At 41.1% G+C, this 23,337-nt stretch overlaps 1 protein-coding gene across 2 annotated transcripts in view; it reads left to right on the top strand.

Annotated features, from left to right (window-relative positions):
* Window positions 1-2,679: 2,679 nt before the first annotated feature.
* Window positions 2,680-23,337, top strand: part of PINX1 (PIN2 (TERF1) interacting telomerase inhibitor 1) — a 58,195-nt gene continuing 37,537 nt past the window's right edge. Inside the window, exons 1-6 of one of the 2 annotated variants that reach the window (XM_012775472.3) lie at window positions 2,680-2,862; window positions 7,029-7,138; window positions 8,825-8,917; window positions 10,396-10,474; window positions 12,923-13,015; window positions 18,925-19,001. In XM_012775472.3, the coding sequence (XP_012630926.1) occupies window positions 2,844-2,862; window positions 7,029-7,138; window positions 8,825-8,917; window positions 10,396-10,474; window positions 12,923-13,015; window positions 18,925-19,001 (471 nt within the window). In that variant the 5' untranslated portion in view covers window positions 2,680-2,843. Of the gene's footprint in view, window positions 2,901-7,028; window positions 7,139-8,824; window positions 8,918-10,395; window positions 10,475-12,922; window positions 13,016-18,924; window positions 19,002-23,337 lie in introns of both variants that reach the window. The other variant, XM_075997181.1, reaches the window with a different exon arrangement.

The raw sequence follows: 23,337 nt of genomic DNA, 5'->3' as shown, positions 1-23,337 counted from the left end.
TCTATTTTCTGTTCATTTTTACTGGGAGTAGCTGGTCCCTTATAGACCTTGACTAAAAGCCTAGACCCATAAAATGATGTTGGATGACTGTAAGAAAAAAATATATATTCCTTTGGGAAATCATCTCTGATTAGAGCATAGATTCCCAGTTGAGTTTTTTCATTTTCCCTCTCTCTCTCTGATTCTCCTGCTTGGTGAATGATATTCCTGGATTTGCTGTTAATGTTTGTGGTCCAATCATGGCTGTCCTTCCCCCGACCAAAAAAGAACACCCTCAGAGTCTGTTAGGTTTAGCCTGGAAAGTGAATGTCTGTCTGGGGCTGAACAGTGCCTCTCACAGATGACTGTCCCTGTTCCTCCTGAGACCCCTGCGCTGGCCACTCCTTCACTGTGCTGCTCTTGTTTAACCCTGACAGGCACAGCTGGGGTGACCTGGAGCTTTCTTAATGTCCTTACTGAGGATCAGGTGAGAGCAACAGGGCAACAAGCAACTATCAGATAATAAAATGGTCACAGCTGAGCTTCCAGACCCCTGCCCCATGCCTTCCCCATGTGTTCTGAGCTATTTCCACCCTGGGCCAGTGGGTTGCCAGATACTGAGTCCAAATCCCTCACTTCTTAGTTCCCAGCCTGGCTCCATATGGAGGATGGAGGGCATCTTCTCACGGGCCACCGGCCAGAATCCCCCTTCTCAATAGTTTGCCCACTTTTTCAACAAGGCCAAGAGAGATGAATCCTGTTGGCAATCCCTTGCTCCTTTCTGTTTTCTCTGCTCTCAGAGACATAATTCTTCTCTCCCGTGACTCCTGTAAATAACCTCACCTTTCAGGTGAGATCCCAAATCCGCAAGGCAGCCTTACCCATGTAACGCCAAAAGTCAATTATTAAAATACTAGTTTCATCTCCAGGATCAGAATGTCTGGGCTTATTTTTTGGTTCTTACCATCTGTATAAACATATTAATATCTCATGCCTCAGTTTTCTCATTTGTAATATGGGGACAATAATAACACTCGCCTCCCAGGGATTTTGTGAAGATTAAATGAAATAATACACATAAAATATTTAGGACAAGGACTCCTACGTAGCATTATAACAAGCAATCTTAGCCACTATTTTTATTAGTTGGCATTATACACTATTTCCCTCTTTGCACTGGATGCTCCATGCTCAAGACCAAGTTTGTAGCTCACCTTGAAACTTCAGCTCACATTTACGGTGTGCATTTCTATACACTAACTTTATCGTTGACTTACTTTATTTTTCCTACCCATATTTTCTCTCTTTGACCTGATTTCTTCCTATTTTTTTAAAAAAAATCTAGTTTATGTAAGTCACTTCAAGTGTTTTGGTTTCTCTTTTTGTTTGTTTGTTTTTTTAGAAACAGAGTCTTGCTCTGTCACCCAGACTGGTCTTGAACTTCTGGACTTAAAGCTATGCTCCTACCTCAGGCTCCCAAGGAGGTGGGATTATAGGCGTGAACCACTGTCCCTGGCCCACCTCAAATTTTCTAAGGAAGAAAGTTAAATACTGACTTCCTGATCAATTCACTATTCTCCATTGTATATAACTACCTTCCATTTTCTCTGGTATAACTAAATAGGTCTGTTAATTATCCTGAAGTGTCCATGATTCTGCCTTCATGAGTCCAATTTCCTAGTTTAGTATTGTCCCCTGTGTCACAACTTACCTGCTCCCTGCCTTGGCTGTGCAAATTTCATTCATTTGCATTTCCTTATCCCTCCTGAGTCTTCACTGATAGCTATAAATATCCTTTTGTGTTTCTTCTTACTAACCAGAGGGGTTTACCTTGTTTTTCTAGATTCCTAGTTGAAGGGTTTCATCTAAAACAAAAATCTAGTTCTTCACATAGTTTCTCTCGGCACCTGGGTGGTACTCTTTCATTTATATGGGGAAAGATTCTGTTTGCACTGTCATTTGCAGTTCACTGAGAGTCACCTGGCCAAAGACACGTCTTTACCTGAAATTGTCATCGCCTGTCTCTTCATAACTAACTCGCCTGGAGACAGTTACTTTACTTTAGCAAACATCTGTGGAGCCCCTGCCACACTCAAATTATTTTGCTAGGTGCTGGTATGAATACAGAGATGGATATGATAAAGACAAAGTTCCAGTGTGTGTGTTGTAGAAGAGGAAATAAATAAAAACTTTTGCCTTGTTGAAGGCATCGCGTTAAAGAGAGAACCTTTTCTTCGCAATTAGTTATCCGCTTAACGTGGGATCCCGCAGACAGACCAACAGATGGAGAGATATCAGATCTATCATTCATCTGTATCAGAGGGCAGAGGTAAGCCGTGAAGAAGGGATGGGACGTCACGGTGCCAAGTCCTCCTGTCCTGTCGAGTTTCTCAAACTCCTTGTCCGCACGGTTCATATAACACTGACGGCCCTAAGGACGGCTGTTTACACACTTCTTCTCCCCAAGAGACTGAAGTGCTTGAGCGCAGAGTCCTGACTTCTCTCCCTTATGCACCACGCCGGTATTTAGAACTCAAGGAGGAACACGCCACAGGTAGCCTTCGCCCAGCGCAGACGCTGAGCCGACGCTGTGGGAGGAGGGACTTACGCACATCCAATCATTTCGTACGCATCCCGCTGTAGCAAATGAGCGACGAGTACGTCATCCGCCTCCGCCGCCCCGCCCCTGGCCGCCGCGTGGTGGAGGAGCCCGTCGCGCGCTACTGACGTCACCAGCATGCGCGCCGGCCGCTGCAGTCCACCTGGTAGACTGTTCTGGGACTTCTAGCTACTTCCGAGACCGCTGCCGGGTGGCCGCAGTCGCCAAGTCCGGAGGTCCCGGTGTCACACATAGGCTCTGCGACATGTCGATGCTGGCTGAGCGTGAGTGTCGGACGCGGAGGCCAGACCCGGGCGCTACGGTGATCTTATGGTGCAGGGGGACGCGGGTCTCCGGCGCGCCCTGGGCGGGGTTGTCAGAGGCCGGGGGTCTCGGGGCTGGGAAGCCGGCCCGGCTCGCACTGCCCGCCGCAGCGGTCTGCCAAGCCGGGCCTTCCCCGAAAGTTAGTGGGCTGTCTGACCGCGAGTGTTTCCCCGAGACGCCTGTCCTCACACTCACACCCGGGATGCGCGCGGGGGGTTCGGAAGGGAGTCAGGACGCTTGGGCCTGGGCCTGGCCCTGCTGCCGCCGGTCCGGGGACCCGGACTGTGTTCTTCACTCTCCGGGTCTAAGCTTCCTCAGGTCGAAAAGAGGAGGTGAGGCCGGAAGGATCATTTCAGGCAGTGTAATCTAGTTATCGAAGATGTGTTGGACCCAGAAAAAGAAAAACAAAGGGGTTAGAAGTTATCAAACACAAAAAGCCTTTTTTGGGGTGGGGGACGTGCAGGGCTGATGAGTAACTGTACATAAGACTGACGGTTTTGACTTGGTTCATGGAATTACTCTATCACTGAAGTGCTGGTCTCAACCCCCACCCTGCCTCCTTTTGCCTTTGACATTTACCCTCACTTTGTGGAGCGAAGTCGGTGAGTTCCCTGTTTCTGGAGAGGCTGTTTCACTTCCGAATGGTGCCTGTAGCTAAGGCTGCTCGCCACCAGATGGCAGTCATGCTTTGGCCATGAAAAGTCAGTCCTTAACTTTTCTTTAAAAGTTGTGTAGTGAGCAAGGAACGGAAACAGCTTATTTAACAGACCACCTGCACGACTGTTTGTGAAATAAATGCTGTTAGGCATCCTAATTTCTAAGAGGATGGAGCTCGAAACGAAATGGATGAGGCACCGCAGAAATTGAAGTTCAGAGGAAATAATTTGCCCCAAGTCATTGAGCTAGAAAGTGGCAAACTTGGCAAACTTATCTTTACATCTTTATGTTCTTACCCCTGAGATCAGCAGTTTTATACTGTTCTTAAATGGGGACTCATAGAAAGGAATATATTTTAGACAGTGAATCTTTGGGCTCTATTTTCTTGCTCTGTAGAAATGAGCAGTCAAGATTAGAGCCTAGATAGTCAAAATCTGTTCTGGTTTATTCTTTAATGTATACTTAATTCAGCATGCTCTTGGAAACATTGGCCCTGGCTTTGCCATTCTCTTATGTCTATTTCCTTTGTCAGTTTTTGTGAAGCTATTAAAAAAGTTCTGTTACCTTCATCATTAGATTGCCTTTAAAAAAATCAGTGAGATGGTGAACATGAAAATGGTTTGAAAAGTTTCAGGTACAATAGAGGTATAAAGTGCTATTAATATTTGTAGACATCAGTAGTTCAGATTGCTTTTCAAGAGAAGGTTTGCAGTTTTTCTCTCCCAATGATTATTACAAATTTTCAAATCCTTCTCATGATATACAGTATTTTGTGTTGTTCTTTTTTATAATTTGCTAAATTAATGTTTACAGCATTCTCTGTGATTAGATATTTAGGATTAGTGTTGTTAAAAGGAAAAACCTTAGACCAGATACATTTAACGGAGTTTGATTGAGCAAAGAATGATTTGAGAATTGGGCAGCTCACGGAACCAGAACAGGTTATAAGAACTCTGGCCTGCTATGTGGCCAGGCAGCATTTATGGACAGTAAAGGGAAGTGAGATACAGAGATAGTTTAATTGGCTACAGCCCAGCCTTTGCATTTGCTGTATTTGAATCAGCTGGCTGCCTGCAATTGACTCAGTTGCTTGTTACAAGAACATACTCCTCAGTTCGGCTTTCACTTAGCTTACATACTAAATTGGGTTGCAGTTAGTGAACATTTTCAGTTAAGTATGCTGTTTCCTTTGTTTCCCCCTTGTCTTATGGATTGTATTTTGTTTCCTTTCATCACCACAGGTACTTTTTCTATTTTTTAAAATCTAGCGATTTTCATGGTGTTATTCAAAAACATTCTTTATCCTGTATTTCTCTAATCATTAAATGTTATTTTATTAGGTCTCTCCAATGTAAGACAAGAAATCTAGCTTACACAAACTTCTTCCTGTATAAGACAAGAATTTCATTTATCATCCTCACTTTCCAGGCTTTATATAATTTGGAGTTTTAGACTTAGATTATTCATTGAGACATTACTTTTTTCAGACTCTTTCCTTTTCTAGACCAATCTTTGACACTTGTAGTCATTACATTTTGTAATCAAATCACAATACTATAGTTAATGGCTTTTAAATTCTCATTGCATTAAAATTTTATATTACAGTTTCCTCAATCTTGAATATGTCTGGAATAATTTTTTTAATTCTTTTTATTTCATCATATTATGGGGATACAAATATAGTTAAGGTTACATATATTGCCCTTGCCACCCCTGAATAATTTTTTAATAAAAATACATGGGTGGTATATTTTGAACTCTTGAACATCTGAAAGCGTCTTTGGAAAAATAAAAAGATGAAACTTCTGTCCCTGGCTTTTGGGACTCAGCACATCCTTTAGAGTAAGCTGAGTCCTGGCATAGGTCATGTAGTGCCAAGCACAGAGTAATTGAAGTCCCTTGCAGCTGTCGTATGGACCGTTTTTATTGGCATTACCACAAAATGTATCCTGACGGAGCCATACAGTTAGATCTCCAAATAGGAGTCATTCCCCCAGCTAGAGGATAGTTAACCACATTGTTCCAATTAGGGATTCTGCAGATTCAGGGCACCCTACCCTGTGGTTCAGTGCTATGTTATATATACTGCCATTCCAGCTTGTGTCAGGGGTTCCCAAGGTCATCCCCAGATTCATTGATTTGCTGAGGTACAGGGCTCAGCGTGTAGGCAGACTCATGGCTGAGATTTATAACAACAAAAAGATGCAGAGCAAAATCAGCAAAAGGAAAAGGTGTGTGGGTACAGTCCAGTGAGATAATGTGCTTAGATTGATGCAGTAGGCCAGTGACACTGGCCTCCAAATTTCTTAGGTGATCACAGTCAACTTTGGGTTTCATATCCTTATTCTTTGAACCTTTGGGATTCTTTATCTCTGCTATAATTTTCTTTAAAACTACAAGATTAAACTTGAGTTTATAATGGTGAGTAATTTATATGCATTTAAAAAATATTTACCTTGATAAGACTCAAAATGGTTCCCTTAATCCAATTATCTTCCTTGCTTCCTTCCTTTTTTTCCTTTTCCCTTTTCTTTCCTCCCTCCTTCCTTCTTTTTCATTCTTTCACATATTTATTGAGTGCCTGCTATGGGCAAAGTGTTTTTATACTTCTTGCAGTGAGACATAAGAAAAAATAAAACATGAATATGAGTCTTAAGGAGATTATGGTCTAATAGTAAACATAAAAGATGGCTATAAGTAACTGTATTACAGTAGACTGTTAAGTGCCAAAAAAGAAATCAATAATTTATTCCAGAAATTTAAAGCAGCAGTAATTTGGCCTTAGGGCATCCTGGTGAGAAGGGATGGTGTCCCATCTGTAGGTCACTTGTGTGGAGAGTGCAGTTGCCTCTCTCTAGGAGCATAATGGCTGCTATATGTTGTGCATTAGGAATAGCAGCTTTGAAGTCAGTAGGACTTTGATTTGTTTAAAGGGTCTGGTTTTTACTTAGATATGTTAGGTAGATTTTTTTCTCTAAGCCTCAGATTTTCTCATCTGCAAGTAGAGATGATAGTATCTACCCTTGTTGGGTTACTGTGAAAATCTAATTGTGTGTAGCGTTTGGCACATAATGCGTAGCAGTGGACACTGTAACAACTGCTGCTGCTGCTGGTGATGTCAATGCTGATGTTGGGAGAGGCCTTCACTTGCTGCCGATGGCTGAATGTGGAAGGCCCAACTCTGGTATCTTGAGTTTATTTCACTTTGTCACATTTGAAGGGAGCACTTCAATTTTAATCTTATGAGGTCAATTTATATGTTGAGAGTATACCGTTATTAGGGAAACCAGGATAAATGATCCAGTCTATTAACTTTCTATTGGATGTTGAATCTAATATCTGTATCATAATGTGTGTCATATTTTATGCAAGTATGTGTGCATGTGTTATGTATTAATATGTGTGTATCTGTGTGATATTTCCCAGATCCGAAATATAGATTGCTGATGAGATACTTCTTCATTTCTAGGTCGGCGGAAGCAGAGGTGGACTGTGGATCCAAGAAACACTGCGTGGAGTAATGACGATTCCAAGTTTGGCCAGAGGATGCTAGAGAAGATGGGGTGGTCTAAAGGAAAGGTATTTTGGGAACAGCAAAAATAATCTGAGCCATGTGAAGAGATTACAGATGGGGAGAAAACATCCTCCTTATGAGACTGGAAGAAGTTTATGTTTTGGATCAATAAGTAATTTTGATCCCAAATCAAAAATTTTCATGACCATATGGTAATAAAATTAGAATTAGACATAAATGCCAACTCTTTTTATCATTTAAAGCCATGATTAGCGTCTTTTGTAGACAGTACCTTTTAACTAGTAGCTTGTGGAATCATATTTACCCATCAGAGTTTTATATTTTATTCTCCTTTGTAACTAGACTACATATTTTTTTTTCATTTCCTTACATACTATTTATTTTTGACTCCAGTAGGACTTCTACTGATATCTCTCCATTTAAATGAGTTTGTTAAGGTCTTTAGTGATCTGTTGCCAAACCCAGTGGACCCATTGTTTGTTTTCACGTTACTTAACCCGGTGGTAGCATTGGACATAAGTGACTGCTCTCGTCTTGTGACATACTTGTCTTGGCTTCCACAGTAGCCAAGACTCCTGTCCTCCTTTTACCTCACCAGCCATTCCTAAAGTCGTTGCTGTCTTTTCTTCCTCCTCCAGACATGTGATTGTTGCACCTCCTTGGGGTTCAGCTCCAGGCCCATTGCTGTAGTTTGCGCAGGTGATTTCATTCATTCTCATGCCACACTTTAAATAAAGTCCGGGAACTGCCATTTTTCTATATCTAGTCCAGTTCTGTCCTCTGAGCTCCAAATTTGTAAATTCAATAGCCTACTTGACATCCACACAAGTAAGCATCGCAAGGGGATCATTTTTAGTATAAAACACTTGATCCCTCAAATCTTCTCAAGTATTCCCTGTTTTTGCAAATAGTACCATTCACCCACCTGTTCTAGCCAGAAGCCCAGGAGTCATGCTCGCTCCTGCTCTGGTCCAGCCATAGTCATCCTCTCTCTGATACCCTCCTCAGCCTCTCAGCTGCTTCTCTGCCTTCCTTCTTTTTCTCCCCTGGCCTGTTTGCCATATAATAGCCAGAGTGATCTTGTAAAATATGGAAATTAGATCAGGTCATTCCCTTGCTTGAATGACCAGTGGTTTCCCATTGTGTTTAAAATAAAATCTGAATTCCTACCATAACTTCCAAGGTCATTTGTGGTCTGTCCTTTTCCTATCATCTTACTTGTTCTTCATTCACTGCTGAAGCTTTCCTGGGTACCTGAGGTTCTCCAGTAACCAAGCTCTTTTCCACCTTAGGGTCTCTGCATTTGATTCTCCCCTTACCTGGAACATCTTACTAGTGAGTGTTAACTGAGGCAAGGGACTTGGAGTCACCCCTTCCTTTTTCCTCATTGTTTTGTAAAAGTATTTGATGGAGAGCCATGGACCCATAATACCAAGGACACCCACGATGGGCTTCTGGCCTTGTTGTGGCAGTGCTCTGCTGCTGAGTGTCAGCAAGAGGCATGGTCCTCTTAGTGTTCACATGAGACTTTTATTGCGAAGAACTGTCACTGATGTGCACCCTTGCTATTATGGACATATTATCTTGTAGGAATCCTTTAGACTGGGTCCTCTGAGGTGAGGATAGTGCCTCACTCTAGGTGTTCAGTAATTAGTTGAACGTTGGAAGGAAGAAAGGTAATCTCTCTACCTGGTAAAAATGCTAACTCTCTTTGTGTTTAATCTCCACAGGGTTTAGGGGCCCAGGAGCAAGGAGCCACAGATCACATTAGAGTTCAAGTTAAAAATAACCACCTGGGCCTTGGAGCGACAGTAAATAATGAAGTGAGCAACACGATGCCTGCTGGGGGTTGTCCTTGCATAACTAACTTCGGTTTTGTCAGTATAAAAATTTTAACCCAGTAAAGTTGATTGATCCCTTTTTAACTCTTCAAGTATGTATTATCCATGTTTTTAGATAAATAAAGAGCCCCCGGCTAAGCTGGTTCTTCAGGTGAAACATGCCGTCACCTTGCCTTATTGCCCTCATGGGTCCTTTGCTTGCTTATGCCTAAGAAATCCAAACTAGTTTATTGCTAAACTTTGCAAAAAGTTTTCTTTTTATAGAAATATTCGTTTCAGGACAGAAAGGAATTTTTAAAATCTTTGCCTGTGTTCTGATATATCATGTTTATATCATGAAAAGTTGTTGGCATTTACTTTCAGAAATACTGCAAGAAAGTGGTGTTTTTTTCCTGTCCCTTTGTCTGCCTCTGACTGTTGTATACAGCAGTTGAATTTATTCACATTTCCTCTTGAACACTGACACTTTGAAAATGTGGCACTGTAATTAAAAATGAGTGGCCTGCCATGTTTTTCATTTTCAATATCATTGTTTCCTTTAACAAGTATCTAAGCTGAAAGTTTTGTTGCTAAATTTTTGAAGTTGACAGAATCTGTTAGAAAATCTGGAGAATTGCTTTAGGTAAACTGACAGACTTTGATGAGTTCAGTAGCTCTGAGTAGTGCGTTGGAGCAGCTAAAATTTTCAGCCACTAAGGAAAGCATTTCTATAAAGTTGATTTCCAGTGGAGTTGTTGAAAGATAGGTAACACAGACATACTTATTTTCTTAGGAGAAGCGTTACCCAATAAACCTATTCAATATGCCTTTACCTTAGATATTCTTAACAAAAAAAGCTTAAGAATGTATATGGGGCAAATTCGTACATTGAAACCCTATATGCCAGTGGTTTCTATTTTTTGGAGATCTTCATTCTCTTATATGCCGGATTCTCTTCGTTATGATGAACTTATTAGTTAACCACCTTGCAAATGGGGGCTCGTTGATTCAGGGGACTTGAAGTCCTTCCTCCTCCCCTTCCCCAGAGTTTTGTAAAATTGGGGTCAGTGCAGGTAATTAGAATTGGGCAAAATATTTTAAGTGCTATGTAGCAAGGAAGGGAGCTTCTATGTCCCTAACTGCTCTTGTCCTTTGAACTACATAATTTTCCCTAGTGAGAAAAAAATAGTAATTTTATTTTGCTTTGTTTTAATATTTCACATGCAGGTGTGTTGATGATTTGACTATAAGTTGATTGTTGAAATCAGAGTGTACGCTTCCAAGAAGCCCCTTTTTAATAATGATGCGGATAAATAATATTTTGAGTTTCTATTTCTTAAATTCATTTAAATATATCAAATAGTATTTTGATGAAACATTTAAAATTTCATATTAACTACCAGATTTCCTTGATGACACAATGTATCTTAGTGTAGGTAAACTCCAGGCTTGCTGCTCATTCACTTTTTTGATGTTTTCAGGACAACTGGATTGCACATCAGGATGGCTTTAACCAGCTCCTGGCTGAACTGAACACGTGCCATGCGCAGGAAACAGCAGGTAGGAAAACAGAGTTGTTTTCCCTCAGGTTTATAGAAGACATAAGCTCTCAATGTATAATATTTTTATCAATGTTTTTTGTTTTTATTATTTTTTTAATTGGCACATAATTATTATACATATTTACGGGATACAGTGTGCTATTTCAATACGTTTATATAATTTATAATGATCGAATCAGGATAATTAGCATATCTGTCACTGCATTTATTATTTCTTTGTGTTTGGAACATTCAAAATCTAATCCTAGCTATTCGAAAATATACAATAAATGGTTGTTCATTATAGTCATCCTATGGTGCTATAGAACTGCGGTCCCCAGCCCCTAGGCTGAGGACAGGTACCAGTATGTGGCCTGTTAGGAACTGGGCTGCCCAGCATGAGGTGGGGCTGGAAGTGAGTGGCAGCGAGGAAGGGAAGCATCTGTTTTTACAGCCGCTCTCCATCACTTGCATCACCACCTGAGCTCCACCTCCTGCGAGATCAGTGGAGGCTTTAGATTCTCATAGGAGCAGGAACCCTGCTGTAAACTGCATTCGGGAGGTCTAGGTTGTGGCTCCTTATGAGAATCTAATGCCTGATGGTCTGAGGTGGAGCTGAGGCGGTGATGCTAGTGCTGGGGAGCAGCAGCAAATCCAGATTATCATTAGCAGAGACGTTTGACTGCACAACAAATGTGATGTGCTTGAATCATCCCCAAATGATCACTCCCATTCCTCAGTCCATGGAAAAATCATCTTCCATGAAGCCAGTCCCTGGTGCCAAAAAGGTTGGGGACCACTGCTATAGAACACTAGAACTTATTCCTTCTCTCTAGGTGTACTTCTGTATCCATTAGCCAGCCTTTGGCTATCCCCCTCCCCAAAACCTTCCCCACCTCTAATAACCACTATCCCACTATCCCATAAAACCACTTTTATGAGATCAACTCTTGGCTTCCACAAATGAGTGAGAGTGTACAGTTTTTATCTTTTGGGCCTGGTTTATTTCACTTAACATAATGTCCTCTGAGCTCATCCATGTCTTGAATGACAGAATTTCACTCTTTTTATAAGGCTAAGTATAATGGTATTCCATTCTGTGTATGCACCACATTTTCTGTATCCATCTTTTGATGGACACTTGAGTTGATTCCATATTTTGGCTACTGTGAATAGTGCTATGATAAACATGGGAGCACAGACATCTCTTGGTGATACACTGATTTTCTTTCCTTTCCATACATACCCAGTAGTGGAATTGTTGGATCATATGGTAGTTCTATTTTTAGTTTTTTAAGGAACCTCCATACTGTTTTCCATAATGGTTGTACCAATTTACATTGCCACCAATAATGTATAAGAGTTCCTCATTCTCCACATCCTCACTAGCATCTGTTGTTTTTTGTCTTTTTAAATATTTTTGTGAACTCTTTATTGCAAGCATCACATATCTGAAAGTCAACTGATTAAAGCTGTTTCAAATATTCATTTCTGTTTACAGTTTAAAGATGCATTCATTGGATGAACCTTTAGCCCTAAGCAAACACTTTTTTCTCTATTAAGAGTTTGAGAATGGCAAGATAAATCAATTCAGTTTGTACCTTGAATAGGAAACTAATCTTTCCAGGGATTCTTGAGTATGAGAGAAAGCTGTTTTGTTAAGCACCACAACATGGGAAATAAATGATCTTTTCAATAAATGGTTTGGGGACAGTTAACTGTCCTTATAGAAAAAAATCAAACTTGACCCTTACCCCATACCATACACAAAAGCAATTCCAGGTGGATTTATTAGCAAGAATATGATAAGCCTAGCAGTAAGGCTTTTAGAAGATAATGTAGAAGAATTAAGGAAAGATTTCTTAAACAAGACATATATGTTCCTGTGTATTATGGATTTGTCATAATAAAATAAATCTAAAAACTACATGGGTCCCTTTTTGATAGACTCAAGTTAAAATATGGCATGTGTAATTTATGTCATATTAAAGCTGTAATGAAAATTGATTAAAGAGTAGCAGATACAGCAATTTGAATATCAGGTATCAGTGTCTATCTACCTTAATGAATATCTCATTCCTCTTTATATTTCATATATTTCAGTGTAAGGTTGTGCCAGAGTTTGCTCAGCTATTTATTCACACATTGAAGGACTTGTGGGTTATTTTCATTATTTTACCATTATGAATACAACTATTAACATTGGTGTATAGGTTTCTGTGTGAACACAAGTTTTCATTTCTCTTCCTCATTAATTACTAATGAGGATTTCATTAATTTCTGAAGGATAGTCTGGCCTGATCCATAGTACAGTTTAAAAAAAAAAAATTCTAACCATTTGATCTGAGTTCAATCATAAATGATGGGGCTCTAAATTTTTATTTAAGACCATTTGCTGTAAGACAGTGAGAATGGTTACATACAGTTTAATATAATGCTTTTCATCTTTTTAAAAAATTTTTTTAAGACTCCTTAGACAACAAGGAAAAGAAATCTTTTAGCCTTGAGGAAAAGTCCAAAATCTCCAAAAACCGCGTTCATTATAAGAAATTCACAAAAGGTAAGATTAAGTACTTTTTTATTTGTTGTTAAAATCTGTATGTTTGTACTGAGTTTCTTGAAGCATTTTTAACTGCTGGCCAGCAGTGACATCTTGTGTGGACAGTGTGACTGACTGGCTGATGAAACAGTCTGTGAATCTCGTTAAAATGCAGGTTCAGGTTCAGTAGATCTGAGATGGGCCCAGGTTAGCTTTACAGGAAGTACAAGTCCTATGGTGTAGATGAAAATGGAAGTCATCTTACTGTTTAAAGGAAAAAAGGACTTTATGTGGCTAGGTTGGAAAATAATTTTAATTTATTGCTCAACAATTTTTAGCTACATTTTTCATTTCTTTAAGAGCTGAGTGTTGGTGTTGAATAGTTCCTATTGTGCCGTTTGAGAGAATGTCGGTCTGTACTGAGAACTCCAGTATTATAAATTGAACTCCCTAGCAGACCCTTGTATTATTCCAGTGCCTGTTTCACAGGGGTGTTACCATAGGCATTCCAGCGTCATTGTCAACTTTTTCCCATCTTCCTCCATCACTACCCGCCACGTGGTCACTTGTGAGTGCAGTTGTCCCCTTTAACCACTAGGTGGCGGTATTGTACTGGTTGGAAACAATTGAATTTGAATTTACCAAACCAGTGTCATGAGTTCAACACACTTTCCAGCCACAAAAGGCTACTTATTACACAATATACTTGAAGTATAATAAGTATGATGATGATGATTATGTGGTCATATTTGGCCACCATTTGATGGTTCTTCTCTGGGAGGTTTCCTACCTCCATATGCCAGGAAAAGCCCATCTCTTGCTTTAGTCTTGTTGCCATGAGGGTAGAGTCCTTACCTCCTGGAACCACCTGGATAGCAAGGGGAGCAGGACTTGCTCTGATCTGTTGCTGGTGTTTCTTATTTGGGGCCAGGACCCCAAAAGGTAAGGCTGTGTTTGGTTTAACTGCGAGTGTGGGAGAGCTGGGCAGCCTGCAGCCTGGTGCCAGGAGGGCCGGCTGCCCCTTCTCCTGGCAGGTGCGCCTCCTACCTTCTCCCTGCCTCCCTCTTCCTTGCTAGCTGCAGGGCTTCCGACGAGGGTCCCCCTTCATTTGCCCTTAGTCTGCTGCAGAAGAGAAATAGGCTTTGTCAGGCCCTCAGTTCTTTGAGGAGAGGGTAAATGGTCATTTATCCAGTCCCTCAGATATCCCTTCTTTTTCCATTATACCCTGTAGGAAAAAAACAGAGATACAGCAGATGAGCGTTGTTACAGAGCAAGTTAATGAAATTAAGAGTGGGCTGCAACTTTTGTATAGTATAGCAGCCCTTTAAGCTTTCACTGTTGCAAATAGAATCTTCTGATTGTCCTTTAGTACCTGACTACATGCGTGATTTCATCTGAAGCATTTGCTGAAGCTGGGATAAACCACTTTAATCCACTTTAATATAGTGGATGCCAGGAGTGTCTGCTTTCTATTTCCAGCTAAGCCACTCCCTTGCTGGGCGACCCTGTCAAACTGCTTGGTGTGTTGTGCCTTTGTGTTCTTCGGTAATGTGAGGCTTGTGCGTTCATTAGCCCTGCTTGGAGAGAAGGGGGAATGGGTATGCAGGGAAGAAAGAGTTGAAGATACAGTGTGGGAAAGGTAGAAGGGGGGATATAGTGGGGAACCCGAGGACATGCAAACTGGGGCTAAGTGGAAAAGAGGAGAGAAGGAAACAGAAACGCAGGTAGTGAAGAAAACAGTGGTCGACCATCAGCTTCACAGCCCACAGTGAAGGCTTATGTTACCGTCTCCCCTAAGGTGGACCATCTCAGATCACAGAAAGCCTGGCTTCTGGCCATTGCTCTCTCAACAAATCTCCTGACTGTTTGCCTTCTTTCAGACTCAGTTTCCTCTTTTGTAAAATGAGGAAACATTTATAAGTCACTATTTATAAGTCTAACGTAGGTTCTGTTTTATAATTTTTCAGAAACGACCCATTGTATGGAACTTGTGCTTTTTCATTATAGATAATTAGGATTTTAGCCAGTGCATATGCTCATAATGAAAGTAATTCACTTAGTTGATGAGGATGATTCAATAACTCATACGCAGTCCAGGAAACTAAAACACAGAAAGATAGCATTTTATATAGCTTGGTGAAGAGCGAAGATACAAATTTTACTTTATTAAGATTACAGTAGCAAATAGTATTGTAAAATTTGTTACTATCTAAATGTTGGCTATAGCCTTTTAGTTCTGATACTTAATTGTTCCTTTCTCTACCCCTAAATTTAGAATTTTAATTAGAAATAATTTATTATATAATTTCATAAGTCAGTTTTATCTACATTTGTTTAAAAGCCTAACTCTAATGTGGTTTCTTTTCAAAAAATGTCTGGTGAGGCTATATCTGCAGAGGGGGAAATGTCAATTTATACAGAACCATTTTTGAAGTTTTATGTCTGTACTGTGAGATGTCAAGAGAGCATTGCTTTTTTCCCCTTAGTTGTAATATGATGGGTGGATGAAAGTCACATACCCTGTAGTTGTACAACTTCATCACAGGAATTTTGCAGACTTAGTCATATAACAGTTTATGATACTTGATATGCTTCTTAAACAGCCGCATGCACTACACATGGTCCAGGTGTTGGCTCACTGTGGGGAAATAGAGCTGTGGTGTCTGTGGCATAGTTAACTCCTTCCCACGGTTGGACTCTGGTCCTGAGGAGCATTAAGTTTCCTCTTCTGATTCTTTTGACGATTAAATATCGAGTGGCAGCATTTTAGGCTTTAAAAAAAATTAGACTAGATTATTATTGGTTATTGGGGTCTTACTTATTTCACCCCACTCTCGGTTCTTTCTGATTTCCTGGTTTGCTAACATTACCTTTTAGTGCCGTTGCCTTTATCTTCTGCCCCAAGCTTACTGTTGGTCCCATGTGTTTGAATTAAAAAAAAAAAGCATAATATCATTTTATTTATCCTTCTTGATTGAAGAATGCAAATGGAATTTTCTAAACAATTGAAGCTACCTACATAAACCCGAAGTGTTTTGTATTTTAACAAACATATTTCTACAACCAACATTTCTTTGTCCTCGTTCCTTTGTGAGTAAACACTGCTTTTCCATAGGTTTTTTTTTGAGCCTGTTATAATACAGCCCCACACTGCAGTTTTGTCCTTAGAGCTTGTTGGGTTATCGCTTTTGCCTTTAAACTAAGTGACTCCAAATCATTGTGATTCTTAAGTTCTTGTGTCTAGTTTTTATACTTGCATTTGCTTCCCATGTGGACTTCCTGTATTGTAAATGTGCCTGACTATAACAGTAGCATTCCTCCTTTATGGTTAGCTGCTCTGGTAGACTGGAATCCTGGTAGTTACGATTATTAGACAGCAGCCAGAATGATCCTGAGCGAAGTGCTCTTCTGTAACAAGATCTGCTCATCTTTGTGGGTACTTTGGCTCACCAGTTTGGATACAAGAAGCCTTTCTTCCTGGCCTCGAAATGTTGTGGCCTATTGAAGACTAACAGATACATGAACCAAATCCAGATAGATAACATAGATTCCTGTTCTATTATCATTTTCTCTAAGATCTAAGTTTATCAACAGTATATGCTATGATTGGACCATAATTCAGAACTGAGACTAATAAGCTTTTAAAACTCATTTTAATATATATTTTATTTAGAAATGGCTGTAGTTTTCTAATGTTTATAAACCATTCACCAGGACCATTAATTAATAACTATCTCAAAATCACTTTCATCTTCACATTTTTGTCCATTTTTAAGTTCCTGTCCATTGGTCTCTGACTCTCATTTCTCCTGTGTGTTCTTGTTTTCCAGATCAGATCCAGAGCAAAGCCTGTAACAGTCCTGGTTTCTACATTTACTTAAGTGAACTTTGCTAAAGGATAAAAATTTCTGATACAAGAACCCATCACCAAAACTTTAGAAACATTAGCACCTTCACTGGTACAGCTCACTGTCTCTACCAGCCGGGCAGTTTTCCCTTTTATTATTAGACTTGTTTTTAATCTCTGTGTATTCGTATTTTGACATCCTATTTTGGAATTGTGATCTCACATGCCACCTCCCTTCCTTAATCCCTCCAGCATCTTCTTAGTTGAATTTCTATAAGAGAGATCTTAATTTGCATTTCCTTTTAGGCGGTCTCTTCTATTCCAGAGGACAGGGTAGGGACAGATGGCCAGGGCACATTTTGAATCAAGCACAGCTCCCTTTTCTGAACTGGAGCTGCCACCCTGAACATGCTTTGCAGTGGAAGATGTGAGTTGTGCTGCCAGTAGATCTCTGCACCTCCTGGGAGTCTGTCCACCTCTCCCCACCACTGCCAGTTTCTTCTCCACTTTTCTGGTTCATTTTCTGAGCTCCTGTCTGTAATAGGCTTCACTTTCTTCTTAAGTAGCTTTATATTGAGTCCTTTTGTGTAGACTCTATTTAATCATAAATTAGAACCAGGCAGGTTTAGTGTCTGGCACAGGTAGAAAGGAGAGAGCAGCTTGTAGGCCCACAGAGGAGCCTCCTCCTGACGGGAGCAGGTCAGGCCGCCTGGACCACTTAGTCTGGTCCTGCTGCCTGTGAAACTGGTTTTGGCACCTGGTTTTGCATTAAATCGGAGATTGTTTTGTTTTTTAATTTCACAGAGTCACTGAGCAATATCATATTTAAATGCCCCAGTGATAATCAGTGAACTAGAACCTTCCAGGTCATGATATTACTTTGCCAGGGCAGTGTGCTGCAGGAAACCAAGAAGGCGAGTGAGTCTGTGACAGTGGAATTTGGGCTTCCAACTCCAAACTCAAATTCCTGGGTGTGACCCAGAATCTCCCTCCCCCAGAGCCTCAAGACTTTACATGGAGTAGTTACAGTTTAAAGCACATTTACCATGAAGTTGACAAATGGGAATAGATTTGGCCGACTGCTCACAAAGTATTATTGAGCAGAAGTGAAAATTCCAAAGAAGTGAATTTTAGATTAGTTGGTTTGTGGGTTTGAAACTAAATTAAAGGGTTTCTTTCTTTAAAAAAAAAAAAAAATAAGAATCATAGAGCCTTTGGACATTGTTTTTACCAGAGCCATTTAATTTCCTGCTCTCATGTAGTCTTCTAGTTAAAGATGATAGAGTGGTAACAGTAAAGAACATTTTAAAAGGAAAACTCTGAACCCTTTCACCCTTATATAATAACTTTTACTTGCATTTATTCTTTTTAAATTTTTACTTATTGAATGAATAAGTATTGAGCTTTTGTGTGTCAAATATGGTATGTTCTCATTTGCGTGCATCTGTGGGATTTGAAGCTATGCGTCTAGCAGTATTTTTTATTCTGTATTTTATAATCCTCCAAGTAAGTAGCTCATGTCCCTCTGAAGCGAAAGAGATCTAGTTTATAAATGGGGAACCCAGAGACCCAGAAATTGCACCTTGAAGGCATACTAGTAGTAGCAAGGCTAGCATTTAGTTTTCCTTGCAGTCTGTATGCTCTAGGTCTGCAGTCCCCAACTCCTGGGCCGTGACCATGCAGTGGCCTGTGAGGAAAGGGGCCACGCATCACCACCTGAGCTCCACACCACACCTCTCCCACCTACCACACCCCACCCCTCTACCCCTGGTCCTTGGAAAAATTGTCTTCCATGAAATCGGTCCCTGGTGCCAAAATAGTTTGGACCACTGCTCTAAGTTGTTTGTGCAGTTAAGAGAATGTCAGGAGTTCTCATTCTGAAACATTGACTTTGTTTTTAAATTTACTTGATTTTATTTATTAATGAAAGAGTTACAATCTGTGAAGGGAGTAGAAAGTCAGTAGTTCCCAAATTGTTTATTTCTTTTCCAAAACCGTTTTCCTTTCAGGAGTTGCATAATTTATATTTGTGCTTATTTTGGAAAGAATGGTCTTACTGAAAAGTATCATGTTGTTTTTCTAGGGAAGGATCTTTCATCTCGAAGCAAAACAGATCTTGACTGCGTTTTTGGGAAAAGACAGAGTAAGAAGACTCCCGAGGTATCAAGTCACACACAGTTGATAATGTTCTGTTTTCATACCGTTTGGTTTTCATCTTTGTATAGGACTATTTATATCTACGACTAGTACTTTTCAGACAGAGTTACAAAAAACAAAAAAATTTTTATAGGCTTCGTAAAAAGGCTAAATATGATCCTCTTAATAATAATAGCTGGTGGATAATAAGCTTTCTAAGGAATCTAAAAAAGGATATGTGTTACCTGCATTTTTTCCTGGTATAAGGACTAAACTTAGAGAAGAATACCTACTGCTGATATACTCAAAGGGGAAAATATCTCTACCATTACCAAAAGAGTGGGAGGTCACACACCAGGAATGTCTGTTTTGCTCGGACTGCATTGCTCTATTTGGAATGTGGCTTGGGGAGGAGGAATGTTATGTGCGTACTCTAATGCCGCTCTAGTCCGTTTTAAAAGCATTTAGAGGCAGTGCTGGATCAGCAGCATGTGGGATTTAGATAGGGTATTTCCTCCATTGTACAATATTGTTTGCTTCAGAACTAGAAGATAAAAATGGGATGACTAAACTACACCTTAAATGGCCTGAACCAGATTCATAATCCTAACTGTTAAATTGAGCTATACAATATTGCATGGAATTTTTGTGCTATTTCGAAGTGTGAGAGCCCTGAATGTAGTTTGGATGTCGAAATATTAGGATTTTTGAAATATGGATTTCTGGAGATAATGGGATAAAGTATTTAAAATTGATATTGTCTAAGAAAATCTGGAATATGTGGTTGCTACAACTATTACTCAAGTAATCTGTCATACTTATGTACTTTATTTCTAGCCAAGACCTTTAGTGACTATAGAACAAAAAAAGATTTACTTGTTATTTGTGGCATTTTTCCAGAATGACAGAATTTTTTTTTCCCAGGATGGTAATTTGTTTCTTAATACTATTTTGAGAGTCCTCAGAATTACCAACAGTTAGGAGTTTCACTGGTGATTCCCTTTGTGATTGGGACTAAATTCCTAGGTCTTTTAGCGCTTTCTGCCCCTGCACTTTTAGCAGAGTGAGCGTGGTGGAAGTGGCCCCAGGAAGGACACCGGCTTCCGGCGCTGCTGAGGGCTAGTACATGCTGGTCAGGCTGAGTCGCGGGCAGGGCAGCCCTAGTGAGGGAGGTGTCCCGACAGCAGGCCGTGCTGCGTGTTCATTCACAGGCGCTTGCTGGAAACAGCCGTGGTCATCAGACAAGCCGGGCCTGGTCCCACCTCTGCCCCCTGTGCTGCTGTGTGCCCTGGATCAGGCCGCTCTTCCCGTTCACCAGGGGCTTTGCGTCTGGCTTATATCAGCCGCCTTCTTGAGCCCCTTTCCTTTGGTTCTGCTCAGTAATTTCAGTATCCTCAGGAAGAACCTACTTCCCAGTCCCTTCACCTCCTCTTGCATTCTGTCTCCTCTCCTCTGCCCCGACAGCCCTGTGGTTGCACCCTGAATCTGTGTATCAGCCCCATGTCCCAGCTGCACCCTGGCGCTCAGCCCCCTGCCGTCCTCAGTCCTGGATCCCCACTGCGCTGGCCCTTCCGAGTCCTCACCTCCTCAGATTACGCGGTCCTCCCTTTCCCCCAGCTCTCCTCTTCTCCAGCACCCTCTTTGAAACTTTACTGTTGCACAGATCAGGGAAGGACATATTAATTATGGGCTTTTGATAGAACTTTAAGAGGATTTATGTGGTAAGTGCAGAAAGCTTTTAGTTGTGAGAGATTAGAGGTTTCTGTTCCTCTGGGGGACTTCTAGCTGATGACGCGCTGGTGTTAGTTGTCACGAGGTTTTCAACACTATTTGTGTTGCTTGACTTTTGATGGTACAATCACTCCTAATCGCTTTAAAGCGAAGAGTTCACCTGTTGGAGGCGCTTCAGAAGCAGTACCTAGTAGGAGCCCAGGGAAAACCTGTTTTGGTCCAATTGGTGTAGAGATGATCAACCTTGATACAACACAGTGTTTTCTGCAAGATTTCTTTCTAGTCACATCGTAACCTTTCTGGTTTAACATTTTCTTCTGATGATGAATTAAATCCTAACTGTCGGTAAGGCCGTTTTCTACCAGGTGCTGCTCTCGGTCTGTAGCTGTGGTTCTCAAAGCAGTTGCCTTGGAGTTGCCTAAGGAGCTTTAAATGAATGCTAATGCCAGGGTCCTGCCCCAGACCAGTTAAACCCAAGTCTTGGGTTGGGCATTAGTATTACCAAAAGAAGAAGAAACTTTAAAAAGATTTAAAAAAAACCAAAAAACACCTCCCAAGAGGATTCTAGTGATTATAACATTTGATAAGGAGTGAGGGCAGCAAACACAGACAGGAGCCCCGGTGTGTGGCTCTACTGGGGGAGCTGCTGGCTTCAGTGTCACGAATGTTGCCGAGCACAGGCCTCTCAAATCTTAATATGCACACGGGTTTCCTGGTGAGCTCGGTAAACTGCGGGTTGCAGCAGATGATGTCTGGGCTGGGGCTGAGGGTCTGTGTTTCTGGACGTCCCCAGGAGATGCTGCTGGTGGTACCTGCGCCACACTGAGAAGGCGGCCTGGGCGTCATTGTGTGCTGGACACGCCCACGTGTGTACAGAACCCAGAATCTATTCACATTCGTTTACATCACATTTAAGACAAAAAATCTTTGTATAGAGCAGAATCACCCCAAAATTTATCTTTGACATACACGTGGATTTTCATATATTGTTTGCTTTTACTGAGGTGTGCCTATACCTTCCTTGAATAAACCGGTGCTAGGAAGCCTTTCCTTGTTAGTTGCAACAGCCGTTATAGCCAAGGGTGACAGGCTTGTGATCAGATTTCTTTGACAATAAGCCCGGCCTGGCTCCTGTGCTCGGTCAGAAGGAACATTGCTTTTCCTGCTGTGCCCCTGTAGCCACACTGGCCTCAATTTGTAGTTGGCGTCGCCGAGGCCAGGGTGCTGCTGGAGGTTGCAGAAGCCGTGGTGGTGATGATGTCAACACAGAGGTACCTCTGTGGGTGCTCTAGGTAAGGTGCTGGCACTGATCCATCTGCCGCACATAGAGTTACAGAACCTCAGCCTTGACCGCATTTCTGACTTGGGCAGCATCATCTCGTACGTTAAGCCAAGCCGGCTGAGTTTAATCTCCACACCCCTGTCACCTGGAGGTGAACTTCATTAAGCATCTGTGTGTCAGGCAGGCACTGTGCTAGACACTGGTGATGTTGCCTTAGTTAGTCCTCATTGCAGTCCTGTGACACAAGGAAACTAAGGCTTCCAAAGTCATGGAGTGCCAAAGCTGCGACAGTGGGCTCGGAATCCACATCCCTGCAGCTCTGACGTCAGTGCTCTTCCCCACTGTGCCACGTTACTGCCAATGTTAGTGAACTTTTTTGCATTAAAAAAAATTCTGCATTTAACTGATTTAGTTATGCTTTAGCAGTTCTCCTTGAGCTTTTGTCAGAGACACCAGTACTTAACACTGTATCATGACTTTGTGGGGAAATGATTGGCTGTTGTTCCCCTTGTGTGGAAAATAATGGTTTAAACTTGCAGACTTCACTGCCTTGCTCTCAGTCAGAAGTGAACTGTTACGGGTTCGGAAGGACGGGACCCAATGCCTAGGCCAGCCTGGGGGACAGTTTTACTTTCTTGTTGGAGCTTGAGCTTTGGAGCACAGATGCTGTGTTGCTTGTGTGTTTTCTGGTCTCTCAGGTGAACTGATGAACTGAGTATGTTTATATGCAAAAGTAAAATTTACATTTTAAGTGGTTTTTTTTTTTTTTTTTTTAACAAGGAAGAGATTTTTTTTTTGTACAGTCCTAGATTTTAAAGCTTTTGGATCAAGGACTCTTTTGAAAATCCAATGAAGTCCACTGTGCCCACACAAATTTTGCATGTACATTTTCTTTGTGAGCATGGTACAGGTGAGCTTCAGATTGTGTAGTGGAACACACTGTGCCAAACATCTGATCCCTTAATTATTTTGACTATAACATAGGAAACAAAAAGAAAATTACATCAAAACACAACAACCCAAGCTCAAAGCAAGATACCTAGGCCACGTTTATGGAATTCAGTCACACCGTCTGTCCTCTCTCTCTGCCCTGTACACGGCTAATGAAGAAATTGATCCACTGTGTTTCACATGTGGACTTTCACGCTGGTCTCACACAGTGGATAGTGAACAACTTAGGACTCGTGTTCTCATTTCTGAGTCCCCAGCACGGGATCGAATCCGGTGCTGGTGGGCACATGGTAGGGATTCAGTAAATTGGAGTCTTATTGTACTTGTCTTTCTAAAAAATGGACTTCAGTTGTCATTCATCATAAAAATCACGGTTTGTTGTATAGCTTCAGGGTT

Source organism: Microcebus murinus, chromosome 24 (genome assembly GCF_040939455.1).
Source record: "Microcebus murinus isolate Inina chromosome 24, M.murinus_Inina_mat1.0, whole genome shotgun sequence".
NCBI classification, from domain to species: domain Eukaryota; kingdom Metazoa; phylum Chordata; class Mammalia; order Primates; family Cheirogaleidae; genus Microcebus; species Microcebus murinus.
Note: the sequence above shows the minus strand (reverse complement) of the source record. Positions and strands in the feature narration are given on the sequence as shown.